The 23,991-nt window shown below is 44.7% G+C and overlaps 1 protein-coding gene across 10 annotated transcripts in view; it reads right to left on the bottom strand.

The window, feature by feature from the left end:
* Positions 1 to 23,991, bottom strand: part of ZNF536 (zinc finger protein 536) — a 334,254-nt gene that overhangs the window by 98,118 nt on the left and 212,145 nt on the right. For all 10 annotated transcript variants that reach the window (XM_054078961.1, XM_054078965.1, XM_054078962.1 and 7 more), the window contains one exon: positions 18,437 to 20,011. In XM_054078961.1, coding sequence (XP_053934936.1) covers positions 18,437 to 20,011 — 1,575 coding nt within the window. The remainder of the gene's footprint in view (positions 1 to 18,436; positions 20,012 to 23,991) is intronic.

Raw genomic sequence — 23,991 nt, 5'->3', positions numbered from 1 at the left:
ATACCATGAATAAAACTACAAGAGGGAACGGCGAGAGCGAAATGCACAATGTGCATAACCAAACTAATGTGTATTAAATCTGAAATCCTTAAAGAGTGTCTCGAGAAATAAAATGCAGCCGCATATTTTTGTGTCATAAATATATAGAAAACTGCTGAAATACCTACTGTAATTTACTATCTCTGTCCTTTGTTTATAACTAACTAATGAACTGATTTCTTCATACAGTATATTATCGCAGCACCAGATAGCACCGCTATGGTTAAGGTTGTGTCAGCATTTCCATTATAAATCCTGTTTTTCAGGGGTTTATAACTCAGCTGTAAAAATGCAGCCCAGGCTAAAACTTGGCGTACAAGGTCTCTGCGAGGAAGCACATTTATTTTACAGATTTCCTCAAAATGCCTCTCGGAATATTCTGGCCTTACATGAACGTGAATTACACAAATACCATAAAAGTTCTGTAGTCTGGGACACTGCACTTGTTTAACTTTAGAAACAGGTTATGATTTTTAAAAAACGCAATAAAAAAAGCACGGACTGTCACAAACGAGCAGGCTGACAGCCCTTGCTCTGCAAAGAGCCAAAAATAAATAATGTTCATTTAAAAAATTAATAATAATTTTCGAATCCTTCACTCCTAAGCAGGGTGAGGCCTGATTTTTATACTCTGGAATATTTCCATGCTAAAAAACCTCCTAGTGCTGCAGAATTAGACAGTTGAACGTTTACTGTGGCACCCACACGCTACCAATGAACTTGCATTAAAGCTCACGTTAATAAAGCGCTCGGTCACAGGCAGCCTGTGTGTCTGGCTCTGTGTTTGGCTCAGCCAAATGCCATTTGGCTACCGAAGTCCTGTTCTGATTAGCAACCAGTGCCAGGGAGCGGGCAGAGGAGTGGCTTGCGGGAACCAGAGACGCTTCGTCTCGGGGTTCATCACCCCAAGAAGGCAGAGACCCCGGGGAGCAGCGGTGGCGCAAATCCCAGATCAGCCCTCCGGGCAGCAAAGCGCCGCTGGGCAGCCGCGAAGGGGCCCTCTGCTCCCAAGCACCCAAATTCCAGCTCCAGAGGGACAGGGGCATCAATGCGCCCCAAAGGAACGGGAGAGGAAATGGCGACGGCCAAGTGACAACAGCAAAAAGCAGCGGTCAGCACAAGTGCTGGCGCTGCTCGAGAGGCTGGGAGTATTTTCGCTCTTTCAATCAGATTTACCGGGATATAGATGTGTGCAGGGAGGGGCTGCAGCAGACCACAGAGCAAAGAACGTGGCACCAGCCCTTCTCCCATACGGGCAGCTCGTGCCCAGCCTGACGCGGGGCTTCCAACACCAAGCGTTCCCAAAGCACCCACAGCGCCCTGGCTGCTCCGTCCCAGACAGAGCTGCTGTCCCCACCTGCACCCGGAGGTGTGGTGGATCCGGGCCGCACCGAGCGCAGAGCGCACCCCACCAGCTGCCATCCCGCCCCACGGGCCACGACAGCTCCAGACGCCACAGCACTCGAGCCTTCAGCCTCGTCAGCGCTCCCAGAGCCACTTCCCCACATCCCTGCGCATCCATGCAAGAGCGACCACAGCCTTGGCCTAAGGCTGCTGGAACAAAACCACTCAAGCTCCAGTACAATTGCACGGTCACGGATATTCCGGCCCCCTCTGCCGTGGGAAGTGCCTGAGAGAACAATCACTCGGGTGCATTCAGGACTCTATACTTTAAACAATAAAACGGCGACCGCGAGTACAAATGTGCTGTAGCTCCGAGTGAGTCACGCGTCCCCTCCAGAGCGGAGCTGCCGCCCCAGTGCCCCGAGAGCCCGCGCTGCGGCCGTGCCAGCGCTGCCTGGGGGAACGCGGCCCAGGTAGGAGCAGAACGACTGGTGGCTGCAGACACAGCAGCTGCCAACAAGAAAGGCAGACCAAGTGTTATTGACAGCAAAGAGTTTGAAGGGAAACCACAGAAATCCCCTGTGCCAAGGCTGTGCGGCGACAGTCATAAAATCTCTTGGTTGGAAAAGACCTTTGAGATCATCGAGTCCAACCGTACCCGAACTACTAAACCATAAGCTACTGAAACAGATCTCTGAGCACCTCACCCACATACCTGCAGGGTATTGCTACAAAGTCCAGAAACGGGCTGCACGAGGCTCCAGGCTGCCCAGAAAGGAGATGGTTTCAGGCAGCTCCTGCTGAGGCTTCAGGACCGTCCTGCTGTGGTTTCAGGTCTCAGGAAGGTCCTGCTGTGGTCCCAGGAAGCTCCTGGTGTGGTTTCAGGAAGGTCCTGCTGGTGTCTCAGGAAGCTCCTGGTGTGGTCTCAGGAAGCTCCTGGTGTGGTTTCAGGAAGCTCCTGGAGTGGTCTCAGGAAGCTCCTGCTGGTGTCTCAGGAAGCTCCTGCTGCGGTCTCAGGCCGGTGCTTGCTCTCCCGCAAGGAGGGGCTGCAGCAGGAGCTGCTCCCTGGTTTCTCCAAGGGAGAGATGCGAGCGGCAGGACTGGGCGCTGGTTAACGCTGCAGGATGGCCCTGGGATGGCCCTGGGGTGGCCCTGGGGTGGCTCTGCCGATGCTTCCTTAGCCTCTCACCCTTCGCTCCCGCAGCCCGATGGGGAATCTTACCCAAACAGACTTTTACACGGGATATTTTCCTGACTCCTGGCTTAGGGCTGGACAAAGATACATGGATCATGAATTGTCTGTGTATTTTATCTGAGTTTGTGATTCTGCTCCTGACGAGGGCAGCCTGTTGGAACGCTTTGAGAGGGAAGCGATCTGAAATATGTGTTCTGTTAAACAGGGATGCGCAGGGGACCTGTGGGGCAGTTCCCACTGCGTTACCCCGTCGGCAGCCCTCTCCATCACCATCCCAGGCTGCAATACTAGTGGGCGTTTCTTTAAGAAAATACCTAGCATTCACAGCAAAATATAGCAGATACGCTGTAGAGTTTATGATTATTAAGCTAAACAGCCATGTAACATGCATATAGCACACTGGCACCGGTTGCTGCTGCACTGAGGCTCCTTTGTGAAATTAGTTAATTAGTTCTTTCCCCCCACCCCCAAAGTGCACTCAAATAAATTTGTGGTTAGCACAAGTATGAAGAATTTTGCTTTTCTTGGCTAATTTTATTCTCTCTTCCCCACTTTTCAAAGGAAACTTCACCCATCTATTGGGACAGTGCTGTTCCTTTTGGAGGAAGATGACTAGAAAAGAAAAAACATTAAGAAAAATACATTTTGTGTAGCAAAAAGCTGCTCGTTACTCCGAAAGTAACTGTCCATCACCACATAAGGTGAATAAACTGTTACAGGCTTGTTAATTCTTTAATAAATTAGCCATGAAAAAGTGTTAATTAACTAGTAAAAATGTTTAGGGATTCTTTGAGAAAAAAAAAAAACTAAGCACTGGGAAATCATATGCTTAGCAATATGTAAAAAATACAGGTTTTTAACTTCATTTCTGAGACTTTTACAACAAAGTGCAGAGAAAGACAGATGAAATTATGTTCTGACTACACACACTGCCTAAGCCCGATGGGAGCCTCTGTATATAGTTATCAGTGGCGCTGAAATCTGCTTAGGAAAGCAACAAGTCTTTTGTTCTGTTGACAACAGTTATTACAATTAATTCATTTTGTGATTGGTATTTGCATTGAGTGACAAGGTGTTATTTTACCTCTGTAAATGTTAAAATGGTAATACCTACATGCGAAATAACACTGAGTTTGCTATCACTCACTCAATAAAAGAAAAGCCGCTCTTCAGAAACCCCTGCTCAGCCACCGCTCCTGCAAACCTGCAGGATTAGCATCAGCTTCTTCCTCGCCTCTCGGTTGTTTTCCCTCTTCTAGAAGTTTCTTTGGGTGTAAAAAAGAGAAAAGTTGTCTATGTTATGGTGAAAGACAGTCTAAGCCATACGTGAGCACAGCAAAAGGGCTCCGAGTGCATAGCTGCACTGGGATCCCACTGCGGGTACCGGCCCCGGCGCTGGATGCGCTGCTGGGCACAGGATTGTGACCTCTGGGCCGGGTCCCACCAGCCAGGGAGCTGTGCTTGTGGTGCTGGGCTGGCAGCATCCCCGCCCGACCACGAGCGCAGGGCCAGGTGCTCAGTGTGCCAAAGGTGTGCTTCGGCCCTGAGGCTGCCACGCTGGGTGCTGGGGGGACGCTGCCTGCCCACCTCGGAACGCGGCCATCCTGCTCCTTGCGGGGACACGGGGGCATTAAGCCCAGAGCAGCGGGGAGAGGAGGGTCTCCTGCCAGTCCAGGCAGGACAAAGTGCGGGCAGACTCTGGTGCTGTGTGAGCCGTAGAGCTCAAAGCAACGGCTGCGAGTTCCAGGGCTTCAGGGCTGCTGCGGGCGCTGCAGAGCCCAGTCCAGCTCCTCTGCTAGGGGGAAAGACCCGTGAGAGGCTGAGACCTGAAACCTGTGGAGCAGCACGGGAAGCAGAGACCGACCACAACTTCCAACATCAGACCCAGCGCAGCCACACCTGGATCCGGCCCCTCGCCGCGAAACAGCCCGACAGGCATGTGCAGTTTTCAGCAAAAGAAAGATGGAACGAGGGGTGAGGAGCGTTAGATGATGGAAACTTCACCTCCTGTTGCAGGGCCCAGCAAAGCAAGGAAAGTTTGCAGCGCCAGCAAATAACCCATTAGGCAAGGATAGTTCAGCACGTCTCTGCTTTTATTATAAGTTAGCCTCACTAAACCATTGACTTAACGGGGAATCATTATAAATCCCCATTTTAAATTTTTTTATTAGCAGTATTTATCACCTTCTCAAAATCAATCCTATATTTTTAAATTAAAACAAATGACTGCTTGTACTGCAATCAATATCAGTACATTTCCCTTCTTTAAAAGGAGAAAAAAAGGAATACAAAGAAACGTCCTTCTTTGGCTGCATCAATCCAATTTCAATATAATTCAATATTTAATAAATATAATCCTCTGTGTCTGTGCAGGGAAACATCATAAAAAATGCAAAAGGTTTCCTGGTCTCCAATAACTTGCATGAAACAAAGTGTTTCCTTATTCCATAAATACTGCAGTCTTATGCTACTGGTTTTCTCTTCCTGTGTATTAGAAAGAGTTTGCTCTGATTATGTACAAGAAAGGAGGTTTGCATATTTCATGATTAAAAATCCAAAACGCTGCCTGCCATCTCCAAAAAAATTACCATCTTTAATCCTTTGTACCCTTTGGTTTGGTGTTTTAGAAAGGGCAAAAAAGAAAACCCTTATATAATACCTAATTTGTACATCTGCGGTTTCCCTCTGACTTGCGTAGGCACCATATGTTTTTAATTATCATAATAGCCTAAAAGAACCTGTTCAGTGGGAAACACATATGATCCTTTTATTGCTGGCTTGTAATTTAAACAGTTTTAACAGAAAAGGTCTGGCTATGAGGGACCAAGAGGCACAAAGGTCTAAAAACCCTGTTATTGACCCCTGGAATCGTGAGTTCAGATCCCACCCACCGAGGTGGGACCCAGCTCTCCCGTCTCTGACAGAAGTAATCGGTCACATGTGAAACGGCTCTTCAGGACCCCAAAAGACATAATCTCCAATCTCAAATGACTCGATGTTTCAGTCGGCGGCTGACACAATGAAACCGGGGTCTAAAAACGTTATCGCACACCCAATCTGCACTTTCTTCTCCCTGGTGAAAGCTCGCAGAGCACTGGGAGAAGCCTCAAGAACACCAGAAGCTCAAAATTTTAGCAATTCTCACTAGTTTTTGCCCTTTCAAATTCCCAGTTTTGTCCTTTATGCAAATGCAAGAGTGGTGAGGGCGCCAGTCTCCCAGCCACGGAAAATGGTCCAATATTTGGAGGTAGGAATTAAATTTAACAAGTTCAATTCACTCCTGATTCTGGACATCTAAACACATAATCAGTCTAATAATGTTATTAATTATCATTCACGCAACAACCTTTGACACTGGCATGGTCCCACTGCCTCCCTACTCCAATAACTCAAACAGAAAATCGTTGGCATGAAAACACTCAGCCTTACGATCAGGAACTGCCAGAAGCAGGCACTGAACATACAACTGGGAGGGAGTGAACCCCCTTCTTCAGAGAGAAAGCAGAGGCTCCCACAACAGCTCAGTCACTTGACCCAAAATGAAATTCTGCATAAATTCATCCCAAAATAGATAATTCACACCCCAAACAATGAGCTGTGGGGAGAAGAGGGTGGGGAACGGAGCCTGGCTAAAATTACACTGAGGCTAGAAGTCGTTACGGCTCCATCTCAGGAGATGGATGGTGTCCTCATTAGAATGAAGCTTTATTTAGACAGACGGACAGAATCCTTATTAGAACATTAGGCTGAAAAGCTTAAATGTCAGGAAATACAAAATTAAGATTCTGCAAATAAATGCTGACTTGGAGGAAAAAACTTAGAGCTCCCTGTATGGATCCCACTGGAGACATTTGGAGAAATGAAATGACTGAGGAGTGGCAATCTCCCCATGCCAATCTAACCCTTTTGGTGTTTTCTTGGAAAACTCTGCTTCCCAAAGCAAGAGGAGATCCCTCTTCTTGGGCAAAGTGGTTTCCACTCATGATCTGATGCTATTGGCTCCATCCCTGATGGCACACTGAGCACAGAGGGAATGGAGGACTCAGGAGTCACCCATTTCCGAGGGGAGCCCACCCAGAGGAGGACAGGGTGCTGGAAACCCATTTCAAGCTGCACAGATCCCTAAAACTGTGCATCAGCCATTCCTTGCCCTTTCCTGTTTCACTCCCCGTCCCCAGGCCTTCTGCTTTTTCCAGGGAAACTCAGATATTTCGCAGTGATGGAAAGACAACTTAATTATCTTGCATACAAGAAAAGACGGTCATTGTTTTCCGTTTTACCTGAAAGCTAATGGATCTTGGGATACCAGACGTGGATGCTCAAAATCCCCTCGAGAGCCTTTCAGGTGATTTGTCGTCTCTCGGTTGCCTTTGGTGCCCACCGGTCTCTGCTGAGGTAGCGTGTGAGCTATTGCACACTAGAAGCAGATTTTTGAGAGAGGAAGCGCGTGCACACACACATGCACCCACCCCCCCAGACAGCCCCCACCCTCTCGTCCTGTACCTTCTTGCAGGTCCTGTTCCAAAGCGCAGTGACCTGAGGAGGACCATCTCATCTCAGGAGGCTTTGGCATTTGGGGAAGGAAAGGCAAGGCAGGATTTACTCGCTCTGCGTGGAGCAGTCCTTGTCCTCTCATCCCAGGCTCACGGGAAAGAGCTACAGGTGCTGCTGTCCCTGCGCTCTGCTGAGACAGACCCAGGCAGCCGGTGGGACAGGCGTGCTGTCGGAGGCAGCCGTCTCCACTGGCCTCACCAGAGCTGCCTATTCTTCCTGAATGCAGTGATTCTCACCTGGCAGAGAGTCACCCACCCACATGTCTCTGGCTTTCCCCGTGGCCACGTTCTAGGCCTCCACAGTGACCTGTTTGTTTGGCCCAGGAGAGGATGCTGGGATTAAACAATCATAAAAATAAATAAATCATAGAATCATGGAATGGTTTGAGTCGGAAGGGACCTTAAAGCTCATCCAGTTCCTGCCATAGGCAGCGACACCTCCTCCTGGATCAGGGGCTCCGAGCCCCATCCAACCTGGCCTGGAACCCCTCCAGGGATGGGGCAGCCCCCACTGCTCTGGGCACCCTGGGCCAGGGCCTCCCCACCCTCACAGGGAAACATTTCTCCCATTTCTAAAAAAATCTTGCATTTGATCTTATAAACGAATAAAGATTTTTCTCTTTAAGTTGCTTTTTGGGCTTGGCATTTTTTTGTGGATTTTTTTTCAGTATGAAGCCAGGGAAAATCTGGTTTTCCTTTCCCACAGCTTAACCCACGAAACCATGGGGATGAATTTTTCTGGCAAAACAGAAGTGTTTAACTTGCTGCATGGGGGGGTTGGCAGGGAACACCACGAGCTCCAGTCGCACGACCGGAGGACGATTACTCAGCAGGCGAACCCCGCTCTCACACAGACACGCTCGCACCACCTTCTAAGCAACTGACTCTGCCAGCCACCAGCAAGGAAGGAGCCCCGACACACCCCACAGCAACGCATCTCCTCGCCTTTGGAAAGACACACAGAATCCATCCATCTGTTGAACTCAGGTCCACCACCTCTAAGCAAAGCCAGACCAGGGACCCGCGTGCTATAGGTCTCAAGCAAAGCATTTCCACCTTGTCCTCTTCTTCCCCCAGACATCTACAAACACAATTCTACCTAAAGAGAAATCCCAGTTCTGGGCCTGAAAAACCTTTCTTTTTCTATCTAAGGATCCTCCTTTCATGGTAAGGATCCTCCAAATTTCCAAAAAGTGGATAACAACACCACCACTGTGATCCCATCTGTACACAGCAATGGCACTGTAATGCACAGAGCATAAAACACCAAATTCCCACAGACAGCATCTGTCTTACTACAAACAATGGACCATTATCTTGTAAATAATTCTGATTAAGCTGCAGCATTTTCCCCAAACAAACAGCAGGGGAGCAGAGGGTGAGGATTTTTCTACTGGGAGTGCCCATTTCCTCCTTCCCCAGCACTGACACTCAATTTTTTTATTCAACTGATGGCCCCCTCCTTGCTCTGTGCCCCATGGCTTGGGTTTCATCTTTGACCTTATCCAGTTGTCAATCATTTTGGCAACTAAAGAGGGAGCTGTCATGGTAATGGGATTCCCTCCTCTTTCCTTTGGGAAAGCTTTTCTGGTTAGTTTTTTTTTTTTTTCCTTTTTCGCCTCAACGTACAGTCACATAATGATCAGTCACTACACCCAAACCCCCTCCCGTTATGAAACAGTTCTCATGTCAGAAGATGGAAAATCAGCTGCATCGCTGGGTGAGCATTGGTGCCGGTCAGAGTTGGGGATGTGTGGTTGTGCCAGTGATGCATCGTGGTGTGTTTGGCAGCTGGGAGCAGACTTTGCTGGGCAAAGGCAATCGCCTTCTTCAAACCTTGAGCAGGGAAAGCCCAGCGCTCTGCTGCCAGCGGTGGGAGCAGGGCTGGGAGTTTCTGCACCCGCGCACTCCTTGCACCCAGCTGGCAGCCTGCACCTGCAGCAGGTTTACCAGGAAGATCTGAAAGGATCTAAAAGCAAACTAAGCACATGGAGCAGAACAGGGTTAGCTGTGCCGAGCTGAGGCCGAAGGTTTCAGAACTGGGATCGCTACATGGTGCTCCTCAAGAAGCCAGGCTCACAAACACTGCTGGGATATAGAAGGGATACACACACCCAGTACATATTTTAAATGTGTGCCTATTTTCATCAATCAATTCCTATCATTGCCTGTAGTCATCCCAGAGAAGGAAGCATTCATACACTGAGGACTTATGTAATGTCCTTCATCTACAAAGTGCTTTACAAACATTAATTCATTCATTTATCCTCACAGCATTCCTACCAGGGGGGTGAATACTACTATTTTCCATTTCACAATGGAGAATCCAAAGCGGAAAATTTCTTTTTCCCCTGGCCAGTGAGCAGGTAGAGCTGCGGGAGGAGAGAGGGCAACAAGCTCCTGTCCCTGAGCCCCTTCCCTATATTCTCCTGAAAGGACTCGTGTTCTGCCAGAGTTACGGCATGTATCGGGCTATGCCTTGGGTTTTTCCTTCAGCGAGAGATAATTAAGGAACAATTCCCTCTCTGATCCCCAGCATGGCATGCTATTTCTACCCCACTGTTTCTCTGTGAGTGGAACAATGGCTGTTCTATGCAGGGAATGGCGCTGCAGACGCTCTGGATCAGAGGAGATCGGCTTAAAGTAACTCACTGGCCAGCATTTCGCCCCACGGACAACGGGGCAGGCTCAGCAGCTTGGGGGCAAGCAGCGGAGGTGGGGTGGCCTCAGGAACATCTGTTTGTAAATGGCAATGCTCCAGGCAGGGCATCTTTAGCTTGAAGCCACTCACGTCCAGCATACCTACCTAGAAACTTCATGTAGTAGGAACACTGCTGTGGTTTCAGGTACTCAGTCTCAATCCAAAGTATATTCCTTTTACGTTCATGCAGGAGAGATGCACAGCGCTCCCGGCTCACCTCTCTGTAGCAGCTGTACATGAACCTCTCTCCTGCCTGCTCTTCGCCAGCAGATGAGCGGCTGCTTCAAACAGCAATGAAAGTTACTGCGAGCTGGAAAGGCTCAGTGTCACGGTATCTCAAAAACTAAAACTGTGACCAGGTCTTCTAAGGAAGTGTTCCGACCAGAGAACTTAAATCGACACTGGGGATGACAAACCTGGGACGAAATCCTACCTTTATAATTTCTGAGGAAGATGCGTTCTATGTGTTCTAATCCTTAGGGAGGACCTTGCCCACCTTGGCATTTTTCCCACTAGCTTATGTTTTGACTATAATAAAAACGCACAATCCTCAACCTTCTGGGCAATTTCCTAGATCAAAGAGATACCTTCGTGAGCAAAATAAGCCAACAAGTTAAGCCATGGCCTATTGCAGAAGACATGACCACGTCCTGCTGGGAAAGGCCTGTACCTCGGCATCGCCTCCGAACAAGCAGGACAATTATTTAGTGAGAAATGTTTTTTGCATATGACTCATCAACCCTTGAAAACAGGATTTCTTATACAACACAAGTGCTGACACAGCCTTCGCTTGAGTGGTGTGACTGCAGCTGTAGAACTACAACTGTAGATTTGATGTTATGGCCCTTAGGTTATGCTGTTCAGACAAACACTCCATTGTATCCCAGAGATATTTTTTCCTTAGTCATACTGCCCACAGGACAATAAGGACTACATTCACAGCTCACTGCATAGAAGTTCAGGCCTGTAACAGCCAGTGGTATCACACAGGATGAGGTTATACCCCATGGGGGTTAAAGGGATTCATCATCACCGCTGCTTCTTGTCTTTTTTAATTTGCTTCTAGTTGATACTTTTTTGGAAGTGCTCTCCAAATAAAAGGAGAACAATCTCACACTGAGTCTGGATAAATGTTACAGTTGTCTCACAAATGCTGTATTATTTCTAGCCCTTCCAAAATAACATAATTGTCCTACTACTGAACTACAGATTTTTCTCAGTATGACACAGAACGCTAAAATGTCAGGTCCTTACTCATGGTGTTTTGGTGGGATAAATAAAAAGTACCAATATGCTATTGAGAACTGCCAGCATTCATGAAGATGTGACACCGGGAGTCCTACTCATGTTTGTCTTCAGCTCCCGCTGCGTGCTCAGCGGTGCCCTGAGCTCCGGGCCACCTCAGATGGGTCCATCCTGGAAACACTTACCATAGACCTGAGGGATTCTACCGGGACTGACATGACTGGTTCTTGTTATCCTATGCTTGCTGTACCTCGCATGGACAGTCCATGGGTCTGAGGAAGGAGGTTGGCCCCAGGATGCGTGTCGCTTGTTCTTTCCGTGGGAAACAAGGAGAGTTCAGTGCTACCTGCAGTACTGAGGATTCTAGGCAAGATTAATCAAGAAAGATCACTCACACTGCACACTCCTGGTGTTCCTCCATCGGGACGGGCATTGTGAACCCATTACTCACTGAGGTGACGGTCCTTGCCAGCTGCAGGACTGGATGCAGGCACGTGGCTCGCCCCACCAAGCACCCCGGCACCAGTGGCTCATTACCCATTACTCACTGTTAACCCCGTGGCCTCCACAAAGATTTCTGCTGGATTTGAATAGTGACAGAGGAGAAACAGAGCCCACGTTCCCAAGATATTTTCCATGACACAGGAAACAAGTCTAAAGCCCGCTCTTTACATACCTGCCTAACCACGCACAGCATCGTTCCAACACCAAAGCACCACGTCCTCGGCAGACCGCGGTTTAACCAAAATCCCCCACAAGGCCAACGAGAGCAGAGTTTGCCTCTCAAAGCATCGAGCAACTCTGGATGGCACGAGTGGCTTTTGGTCAATCCAAAGGCATGACAGCTTCTCGGAGAGTTTTGTTGAACGAATTAACAAAACGACTCAAAACTGCACTAATGGTTAACAGCTTTTCTTTTATTAGCAACACTGAGATAAGTTATTGAAGCATTTTAGTATTGTTTTACATTCCATTCAGAAGTGACCTAACTCGTAACTCCATATACATTTAAAGATATAGTTTGACACTTATTCAGAAAGCAACAATTATTAAAACTTACATACCTTCATTACCAGGAAACCTTAATATATTTTCTAATTACTTCCAACAATACTCTATTCCAAAGCACATGATAACCCACTAGAAGTTTACACATTTCACTTCAATCACAGGTTTTAAATCGTGGATGTCAGAGTGCTGTTCATTGAATTTTACTGTCTTTCTTGGTTAATATTGGAAAACCTGGCACAATATATTAAGCTAGAAATATTGCTTAAAGAATATGAAAAAAGATAACTACAGTATTTTTTTCCTGCTAAAGCATTACAAAATACAGGACCATTAAAAACTCAAATAGAAATGACAATAAATAACCTTAAAAATGTTAAGAGAATTTTCACTCATACTAAAGTCCATTCCCTAAGCTTGCCAAACACATAAATAACAGAACACATTCAGGACCTCTATTTTTGTACTATTATGGTTTGTTATATATTGTGGATGTATTGTGTATACATATATTAATGCTTACACTTAAGGTATATAGGTTTTTTTTCTTTGCTGAAACAATTAATAAGCCTCAGGTAATTATTGGTCCCTGGTCCTATAGGTCTCAAGATAGGTGGGAGCAAACCTCAGGAATTCCACATACGCAATGCTGTGCATAACGAGATCATCTCCACATAAAGATATCCTAAGTTCCTTAGATTACAAAGATGAATTTGGTTATTTATTTCTGAAAGCCCATAGCACAAAAATTACAATTGCTGTCAAATTAATTGTTTAAAATTGGCCTGATAATAGGTATTAATTGTACACTTAGTTTTGACTTACAGGGATGTCTAAATTGTTCATGTTTGTGAGTAGCTATAGGAAATACTACCCCTCAGACACGAGAATACATAATCCTGAACCAAAACACAAACCGGAGCATTGTCTCACTTTGGAAAGACCTGGAAACATCTCTGTGCTTCTGCCTAATCCTAAATTAGAATTTAAATGTGACCTGGATATGACAAAAACAATAAGAACATACTGTTTGGGAGATGAAACTCATACAGCTCTAAACTTACATCATTATTTTGTCTCCACAGAGAAAAGAAAAGCTTTTCTGTGGCAGGGATTTGCCTCGGTGCGGCTGGCCACTGATGTCTGGAATCAAGGCACATACCAAGGCCTTCTCTTGCAAACACAATCCCCTTTCAGAGCTGGTGCTGGGAGGGACTGACCGCCTCCAGCCTCACTGGGAACGGAAGGTACTCAGCACTTGGCTGCAGCAGAGATTTTAGGGGTTAATCTCCAGAAACATAGATGGAATGGTAATGTTACACCGCGGAAAAGAGTAAGAAATGAAAGGTTCCTACAGTAAACAAATCTGTGATACCGAACTTCTCACTTGACCGATTTCAGAGACAACAAGATTCAATCAAATTAAATTATGGGAAGGTAGCAATGAAAGTTAATCAAATACACACAGGACCTGATTCTGCAACCCTCGGTCATGTACGGAGTCCAACTCATCGAGATGGAGAGACACAAGACTGGGTCCGTAGCTTCTGCTTAGGAAGTCAATGTTGATTCAGAAAGTATCTTTTCTAGCCAAAAATATGCAGCAAAAGGAAAGTAACATAAACAAGGCTAAATGTCAGCAGTGTTTGCAGACTTAGAGACACCATCCATTTGTTTGTACTGAAATGACTAGCGAACCATTTGGCAAATACAATGCTATTCACAGACCGGCCCTTTTATGCAGCAACACAAACTTCGCTGGATCACTGGTATTCCCAGTTAATTAAAAAAAGGAAGCAAGCCATATGAGTTTGGTTTGATATTGGCATGCAAATGGCACTGTGACATCTCGAAGCGCGGCTGAGACCCGGGCACGGGGCCGCAAAGCTCATCTCCCTTCAGCAGTAGAGGTCGTAGACTAAAAACAGGGCTCGGACCTCCTAACCGAAACTAAAGAAACTGCTTCAAAATCACCAAAATGGGGGAAAGACAAGTCTGCAGTAACACTTCCACGTCATTTCATTCTGCCATGAAGGAAAAGAATATTCTGGTCCCTCCTTCAACCGCAGATCAAGTCAAAATGGTGGGTTACCTAAGTGCACTAGAGGACACTTTAATGGGCAGGAGTACGACAACTGGCTGCAGTAGGATGGCCTTCCCTTGCCTCGTTGAGCTTGGATACATCAGGCCTTTTGCTTCTGTTTAATATGGATTTTATAATTCAAAAGAGCTACAATAAGGATTCAAGAGAAGCCACCACAAACAATTAAAACTCTTTTTCTGTATTTTATCTGTTGGTGAGAGTTCTGAAGGGGTTCACATTATAATCCTTTTGGTTTTGACACCTGTGGCAATAAGCAATTTGCAACAACTAAATTCACTATTTAAACATTGGGGTAGAGCACTATAATTATGTGACAATAAAGCTGTAATAATCTGCCACAATCGATCTTCCCCTTGCCCAGCCCTCTTGTCTGTGCTGCAGTTCTACATTTGGAAGGTATTTCAGAAAGTTACAATGCTGAACATTTTCATAATTCCGTGCAATGTTGAAGGCTTTCGGCTCCAAAGGCAACTGAAAGCGCTCAGCCCTTTGCAGGATCCCAACTCCAAAGCTGCTGCCGTACATCAGAAGGGCCCTGCCCTCTTTTTGTACAGTGACAGAAGTGAGAATGGGGTGGAGCCTACGCAGGAGAAAAGAGCACTAATTGCATAGGAAAGCAGGCATGAATGGAAGCAAATTAGATTTATAGAGACAACATGGAACTAATCCTTTTGGACATCATTAAGCGTGGGTGCAACCGCACTAACCCATTCAGCAACCAGTGAACACCCAGGACTATCTCTGGCCAATCGTTCTGTAGCCCACCAGCTCTTCTTGGGAAGCCTAAGGACTTCCCAAGCAGAAAACGCATGTAGGGAAATGTTACTGTTTAAGACACAAAGCAGGAGAATGTAAAGGGGAGAAGAGAGAGAAAGAAAAGGGTCTTGCCATAAGCTGATGCTGTGCAAATCACGTGTAAATTAACGACTTTAAACAAGAGTTAGAATGTTATTGTGATGCAGCTACAGGCACGTGGGAAGACAAGCATAGGAAGAGAAGAGCAAAATGGAAAGGAAAACAGATCTTTGAAAGCTTCTTAGGTCTAGAACCTCCAAGCATAACCTCTCAAATGAGTAATGAAGGCAGAGAACACAGACACTCACGACAGCTACCAAACCGTGCAGCCATCGCCCCGGGCCTCCCCTCCACACTACTGGCTGCCACACAGCAAGGACAGGTATGTCTTCTTCACGGAAACTGCCTGTTAGCAAGGATTATCAAGATCAGCTCCGAGGTACAGTCACTTGAGACTCTAAAACCAAGTGCAGGTCAGGAGTAACACTAAATTCACCACCGGTACTTCTTTCTTTCTGTTCCTTCCTATTCTGCTACTTATGTAAAGAAGAAAGATTACAAATTTGTGTGATTTTTCTTAGCAGCATTTTGCCATGGAAATTTCTGTATTATGCAGTAACGGTAGTTCGTTCCTAACTGCGTCTTTCATCCCTACAGCCTGAAGCGTGATAGGAGCATAAATGAATTATGTGTACATCATCAGTCTCTCTCATTCTACACACAGGGAAACTGAGGATGGCTTTCCCCAAGGGTGGTGGCTTTCCAGAACAACAATGTGAGCTGGTGGCATTCTCCTCCAGAAATTAACCTCTTTTTCTGTCAGTATTTTTACTTAAAAACTGACCCATTATCTCTAAAATCTGCCAACTAAAAATGATCTGCATGAATCACTGAAAATCATAGCTTGTTTTTATGCAGCCACAAATTTAACTCAATTAGCATGGCCAATCAAAAATGGAATCTCAGCTACCTGAAGCTGAGATCTTCTACCTCAGTTTCATTTCCACGGCAGGAAGTACGCCACGCTTGCTGTCTGGATGGTGCAAGCACCGCATCAAGTGTATCAGTGCTCTCTCTTGAGATGTCAACAACCCACATGTCATTGGCTGTAAAAGGAGAGGCAAATGTACAGAGTCTCCCAGAACACAAAGAAAGACAAGAATCGTGCCCTGGAATCAGGTATTGGATGTGGATCTCGAGCTTTCTAGTCTCTCGGGCAGAAGGAGACACAAAGGGGACCATGGCTCAGGCCATGGGCTTTGCACAAGAGGGAAGGCAGGCTAATAAATGAACGGGTGCTCCTGATGGCTGATCTGCAAGTGCAGAAACATCAGGTGAGATTCCTCACACTGGCACACAAAGATGGAGTGTGATTTCACAGTGTAAAACATCACGGAGAAAATGAAAACTCCACAAACCCACTATTCCAAGTGGGCGGCACCCAAGCCAACCAAATAAATACAGAACTACTGACACGGGGCTTGTTCCTACTCATCCGCTTCTGCTGTGAGATAGCGAGAAAAATGAAACAATACATTTCAGTAGTCAATCTTAACACATACGCTCTGCCAAAACTCAATAGAATGTCGGTAACAAAGTCTAAAAAGCTATTTCTGGAGAGGGGAGAAGGGAGGACTTGCACTGCATTTGCCATTAAAAAATGGCTTAAAAAGTAGAACAGAGAAGCTGCCATTGTTTTTTTTTTCTTTCCTTCATACTTCAAGTCAAATCCATTATCACTGGGCAGAGCTTGTGAAAGGGATATGGTCTTTAAAATCATATAAACTCAAGCCATCATAAATGTCTGTTGAATTAACGGGAAGATGAAACAAAAACCTAATGGAAGCAACATGACTTCATTTCAATGATAATGTTAAGGGGGGGCGGCGTCTGTTGGTTTAAAACTCTTATGTCTGGGAAGAAATATAAAGAGATTTCCTACAAAGCAACTTCGTTTTCCATTTTTTTACTTGTTTCTTTAGAGTCCTTGCTCTGCTGCATTTTTTTTGTAACCAACTGAAATTTGAAAAAAATACCAAGTAGGATTTTACCCTCTGCAAATTAAATTAACTATCACTGATTTTCAAAATATCAGTAAAGTAACTGCTGATTTTGAAGAATCTGGAAATATTTCCAACGGTCTGAATTGGTTCTTAGTGCACTGAGACACTTTCCCACTGCAAGTAAGGCTGTGCAGATACTTGGGCTGGTGATTAAGTTTAAATAATGGCAATACTGAGAAGCCAAAATGCTTTAAGAATACAAGTGAGATGAACTTAGTGAGGACCAACCAGCCGTTTTTATCAGACCAACCTGGAAAGGCAGAGAGGGACCTGATGACAGGGTTATGGCTTTAAGCACACACATGATCCTAGTGAAGTCAAACAAAGCTCCCACTAACCTTAGGTTAACCAGGGTAACCACTCCAGTGTCTGCAGACTTCAGGTTTCATTATAAACGGACAGGCTTTCTAACTGTTGATCACTTCTTATTCCTTTTTTTAACCTGCACAGTTTATTGTGCATGTTCAGCTCTGACAATGAGTTTTCTGATCGGCCTGAAGTTTAACTGAAATGAGCACTACTGAAGTTTTTGTGTCCTTTGCTGACTCCGCTTTTTAAAGCAATACTGTTCTTCAAAGGATTTACACTCTAAAATCTCTTTCAAACAAGAATATGATGACAAAATACGGGATAAATTGAAATCGATTTAACTTTCATTTTTGTCAAATCTGATGTGTGCGATACTAGGAAGTAAAACTACAGGTTTGTAAATCAGGTAAAAAGGTGGTTTTCTTTGCTTGATGTGGTGGTGTTTTTTAATTACCTGGAGGCATATTCTTAATTAGGCAAATCACTGTTTGTATAACTGCTAGTGAGAAGAGTGAAAATGGTCCAAGGCAACTACTGTATGGGAGCCACAGAAATAAACCAGAAAAACCAAACTAAAAAAGGGGGGAAGGGAAAGAAAAGGGGATAAAAAATGCATTCTGCGCACTTGGCCTTTGATTTCATTAATATTGTGGTAACTGAACACACCCCAATTCAAAAGGAAAAGGAAAAAAAGAGAGAAAGCAAGGGCTGCTTGGCAAAGCATCCAGTGTTTTTCTTGGGTTCTTACTTATACCAAAATACTGAAAAGTTAAAACTTTTTTCCTCCTTTGCGTCCGCTAAAGCAGTGAGCATCCCTTTCAGGTGCCACTAGCACGGAGTCTATATTGCTGCTACTCTAGGGCAAAAAGCAAGTTCTTTCTAAAATCCTGTATAAGTAGATGCATGCAGCACTGCTGATTTCGATGGGGAGACCACATGTAAGACTAGAATTTGGCCCACAGGGTTTAACATTTAAAAAAAATGTATTACTAACAAACATGACTAAGTATATTTCAAGAGCAGCTTCATGATTCTGCACAAGTTTTTCTGAAATGGGCTAAAAGAAGGTCTAAAACTTACCACACAAGTCTGGTCTCTTGATACATCCACTAGTTGCTGTGCTACTTGCAAGTCCATTAAAGGCTGCTAAGCCATCAGAGCTGTAAGCTCTTAGGACTGACAACATGTTCATCTGCTTCTCCAGGACCTGTGGGCCCTGAACTGGTTCGGGTTTCATCACTCCTTGTGCAGTTTCGTGGGAGGAGAGAAGACTCTGACTGTGCCACTGCTTTTCTGACACTTGCGGCAGTGGTGATATGAGCCCTTGCACTGGTTGCGAGGTGACTGCACTTTGCATATTGTCATCTCCTTCGCTGCTTTCTTTATTTAGGGCAGACAACGGCTTATTCACAACATCTGGTTCTGTGTCAATGTCCTCATCTTCAATGTTTTCTTCCTTGGAAGACTCCATATCCTCAGATGAAGCTATGTCAGAAAGGTCATCAGTAGCACTTTTATTTACAGAGTCAGAAAGCAGAATAGTTGGGTCATCTTCGGATTGTGTTTTCACTTCGGATTCATTACTGGCGCAAGAATTTTGCGTTCCTGTGCCAATAACACCAGGATAAACGCCAAACTGCTTATAGAAGTCTGTGGTAAAATTACAAAAAGTGGATTCCACGTGGCTGGGCCAGGCAGCGCTCTTCTGCTCTCCCAAGCCCTCTTTATTTGGCCCTTGGGTCATTTTCTCGGCAGCCGAGTCCAGCTGGCTCAGCACGTTTGAAACAACTGCCTCCTTGCTGGACTGCACAGAAGAGGGGAGCAAGCTCGCTTTATTAACTGAGGTTGAAGCTTCTCTAGATTGGTCTTTGTTGTTCCCTATGATGTTGTCTTTACGTTTAGCCTTGCCCAAGTGATTGGCCTGGAGGTGCAGAGCCATTAGTTCCATAGATGAAGTCGTAAAAGAACAAAATAAGCAGCCGTGCCAAGCAATATTGTCTTGCACAGTAACTGATGAACCTGGGAGGGAGGCTGCATCTGGCCTTACAGACAAGTCAAGAGGTTCGTATTGTGACTTTTCTGTCTTTCGCTGTGAGGATTTGCTATTTATCTTTTCCTCACCAGCGTCTGAGCCCAGAGCTTTTGCTGAAAGTGGATCTGAGAGCACTTTATCCTTCATTTCTTTTTCTTTCTTCAAAGAACTTAGGACAAAGCTGTCCATGAAAGCTTGCAAAGACCCTTGGAAGTTCACACCGTTCCCAACCATGTTCTGGTAAGCACGGCCAAGTTCAGAGAAGTGTGTTCCTTTGGAAGATATGTCTGAACCCTTCATGTTTTCTGAAGATACTTCAGATGACATGCTGGCTGCTTGTCCATCTCCAGAAGACAGCATTCCTGACGTCCACTGCTGCGAGACCATGCCACTTCGGAAATCAATGCCAGGAAGCCCCTTGAAGGCTCCTCTCAATATATCTGGTCTAATGAACACAGAACTTTTACTCGATGTCTCATCTTTGTGTTCTTGACTTGCAGACTGCCCAGAGAGTGGTCCTGCCCCATTCTGTCGCTCCCGATGGTGCCTTTCCAAGTGGTATTTGAGGGACGCAGACTGGGTACCAGCATAATCGCAATGTGGGCACTTGTAAGGCTTCTCACCTGTGGGTGTGGATAGAGAGAAACACAGAGTTAGCTATACTTCGGTGTACACGTGAGGGAGGAAAAGAAGATCAACATTAGCTGCTCAAAAACAAGAAGATCTTGGAGCTAATAATTCATTTTTTAAAAAAGCAATGCCTTTAATTGAAGACTGATTCATAAACTGACTATTTCTAAAATGGGTTTCCAAAATGTGGGGCAATTCAGGAATGACATGGTATCTACACACAATTAGCCATCTTTTTCTTAATCTAACATGTAGAAAGCTGTTGTAGAATTAAAAGCTATGATTATGAAAATGAAGCATAACAATTTCAACCACAGTAATCATTAAAAGTACAAGTTTAAAAAAAAACAGAGACAAAGAATGTAACAAATGGCTGGTTGCAATATTTTGTGTATACAATTGCCCTAAAATTTGTTTAAATTATACACATGGAAACCATTTTTAAACCTAAAAATTTTATGGCACTGTTACGCAAGACTGAAATGAATGATTTAAGTCTTGCTCTGCAGTAAATCATGGATATAATTAGCAAATGGCATACTGCACAAGTAATTTATCATTATTTGGAGGGCACCATTCCAGAAGGATTCAAAGATCTGCAGACCTACTGCATTGTTTCTAAATAAAGAACTATAAATACAGATTCTATAAAATATTAATATCAGTACACTATATTATGACTGCAGCATGTAAGAACATATAGATAAAATAAAAAGTAGTCAATAAAACAAAGAAGAAATCGAATAATAAAAAAGTACAAAATATATTTGGTTTCTGTATTTCAGATTAGCATTATCAACTGGGTTTTGCAGTCCTTTAAATTTGTACTAATGGCATTTCTAATGCTCAAGCAGTAAAATATGTAATTCACCTACCAGAAGCACTTCTCTAGGATTAGCTTGAATAGAGTTTTAAAACACATAAAATTATTTTTATGAATTAAATAAATATATTTGAATCCCACACTAAACTTTTACTGTTCCTCCTGTACTTTAAAAGAGGTTAAAAATACTACACGTGTAATAAATACCCACATACAATCACGAAAACACATCCAAAAGGAACGTATATCTAAGCCAACATACACCTAAAATTCCGCAGAGCACTTGTGGGCCACGCACAGTTCCTGCTAAAGGAAGAAGTATGGAAATCCTCACCAATAGCGACAGGAATCTGGAAGACCTGCAAGCTGTTAATGGCAATTATTTCCACAGGGGAGCTCAAAAAGCAACAGAAACTGGTTTCTCTACATAGCTTTTTTTTTTCTAAATGATCCCAAAGACAAAGACAAGCCTCCTCCAAGTGGTATAATGGAAATGTTTGGTTTGAGAACTTCCTCACCATAAAAATGCTCTATAACACTACGTACTTCACCAAACCAGCTGGAAAGTTACCCATCTTCAAATAACCTCGATATCTGCTTAAAAGAAAACCGAGTCTTTCAAACTTTTGTTATTGAATCTAGAGGCTCAATTGGAAGGCTGCGAAATACTTGGGAAGCTGCTCCTCTCGCTGATGGCAGGAATTTCCTAATGAGACGCAACAGCAGAATGTTCAAATGACCACAGAGCACTGCTCGAGCCCATCACCAACCACGAACAGGAGCTGGACACGTGCTGCCATTCAGATGGGGCTGAAGGAAATTACAAGCAGTGGAAATTCGAAATCCTATAATGTAATCCTAAAGCTAAACGGTGAGACATGAGAGCTTTGCATCAACCACGTTAATCGACCTTTTTAGGGGAGGAAAGTGCAGCATATCAAACAAGAGGTGTTCAGCAGAGGAAGAGGTAGTAATTAGCATGGTTCGTGCTTTAGGCCTGGGTCCTCACAGCTTAACAGAAGAAATCAGATTTAAACAGTTCAGTGCGACTCCTGAGCCTTCCACGATCACCTCATTAAGTTCTGGCGCTCCAGCAATGAGAAGAAAGGGCCACGTTTCAGTGGGAGCTGGGCAAAAGCAAACACTTCCTCCTGACATGCAAGAATCCCTAAATGGAGCTGCATCACGTCTGCCTGGGCTTCCCCAGTCTTGGGTCTGAGCACCAGCCCCGTCGCGGGCGTTCCAGGGCAGGGACAAGGGGACAGAAGCCACGGGCTGTTTGTTTGCCGCTCTGCAGGGCTGTTGTTTGGGAGTGTGCAATTTCTGACAGTGGTGCTGCCACTCAGAACTTGGGAAAATGTTAACGCTGAGTCTACAGCCTGTACAGACTGCAATATTTTTGAGCTGTTTTCTGTTATTCTGGTGTTTGTCCCCCAGTCACTGTCAGCAATCACTAGTGACTTCGGACACAATGCAGGCATTTCAAGTGTTGGCTAAGAAGTAATTAGACTGATATAAAAAGAAGTACCAGACTTTATAAGGTTAAATGCTCACATTTTTAATTTTTTCTCCTCTTAATTGAAAAGCTCTTCCTCAACATCCTCTGTACCTTTATAGAAATCTTTAGCACAATTAGACTGAGCTCTTCCTTTTATTCTAATGATAGTTCAGGGTATGTTTGCAGTGCGCATCAAATCACACTGTTAAGAAGTGTGTTTCAGCATTGCAGGCACTATGTCAACCGCTGGATGCCTCCTTCTGCAGGGAGGAGGAGAAGTTTGCAACCGAGGCTGCACCAATGCTGCTAAAAATATGCAGGAGCTGCTCAAAGCAATAGATGTATGTAAAAATGGGTGTAAGTCAGTTAAAATACTCTAACTAAAGGAAATGCTAGTAACATTTTGTACTTCTAAAGTACCTTCAGTGTAAAGCATTGGCCACAACAACATACTCTTATCCTGAATTGCTAGGCCTTGAAGTCACTACATTTTCCATTCATGGGCCTTTCCACTGAGTGAGGTTCCTTTCAGCGGAGGAGATCTGGACGCAGCTCCGCACCAAGACTGTAAATGCTGGACTGAGGTTTACTTCAAAGGAATCTTAACTGCTGCTATTTTGAGGGCAGGCACCAGGAGAGGGGAGTTGGGAGTAAATCATCCTTGAATCTTACAGTGGGACAGTGTTTCCTAAATTCAGTAATCATGCAAATACTGAGATGCTACTTCATCTGCTCAAATTAACAGCTGGCTACGCTTCCCTGCACAAATGCCAAAACAGAGTGATAAGCTGCTGTGGGGGAAAAAACCAACCTAACCTCAACCAGACTAACCAAACCCCAAGCCAGTGTCAATGGAAAACCCAAAGGTTCTCCAATTTCCAGCACTCCATCTGCAGTTGCAATAGTACATGTCCAAAGAATACTACAGGGGACACGAGAGGTAGGCTTGTGATTCTTGTAAGAAGACAACCTGGTTGTATCTCACGCTTTGAGGAAGAGTTTCAGAAAATTCATCCCAGTGTAATGACTGTTCTGGTGATATTGCCAGGAGCAGTGCCTGGATAAGTTATTTAACACTTAATATCAGCTCACATAAATTAAGGTTGCCACATAGGAGTGAGGGAACATGACTTCTTCAAAATAATCCTCTGCATTTCATATCCAAGAGTCATTTTTCATTGTTCACAAAGGCAATGGCCATCCCAATCTTGCTAATTCTCTGGCCCTGTCGGCACCCCTGCAAACCTTTTCACAATGGAACAGAAAATATTCCCATATGTACAAAAAAAAAAAAAAATCTTACAGAGAATAACTTATCTGGGCAACACAATCACAGTTCTGATCGATCTACTGCTCTGGTTTACAAAACACAAAACATCTCACAAGGACTATTTTATATCAGGATTACAGTAGGAGAAGAAAAATTGAATGCTGCTTGTAAAACCTGTACAAAGGCTTGGTAGATAACTGGAAACAGACACGTTGCCCAGCAGAAATAGGTCTGTTTGTGCAGTACAATGTATAAACAACAGAGATGCAGAATCTATGCAAGCTGCAACCAGGCCTGCTCACACAGATCAGGTCACCAATCTGATCACACCAGTCACCAGAATTATCTGCTGGGGGCTACACAGAGAGACCACAGACAGGTT

Source organism: Cuculus canorus, chromosome 13, assembly GCF_017976375.1.
Source record: "Cuculus canorus isolate bCucCan1 chromosome 13, bCucCan1.pri, whole genome shotgun sequence".
NCBI classification, from domain to species: Eukaryota; Metazoa; Chordata; class Aves; order Cuculiformes; family Cuculidae; genus Cuculus; species Cuculus canorus.
This window is presented reverse-complemented; position numbering and strand designations above follow the sequence as displayed.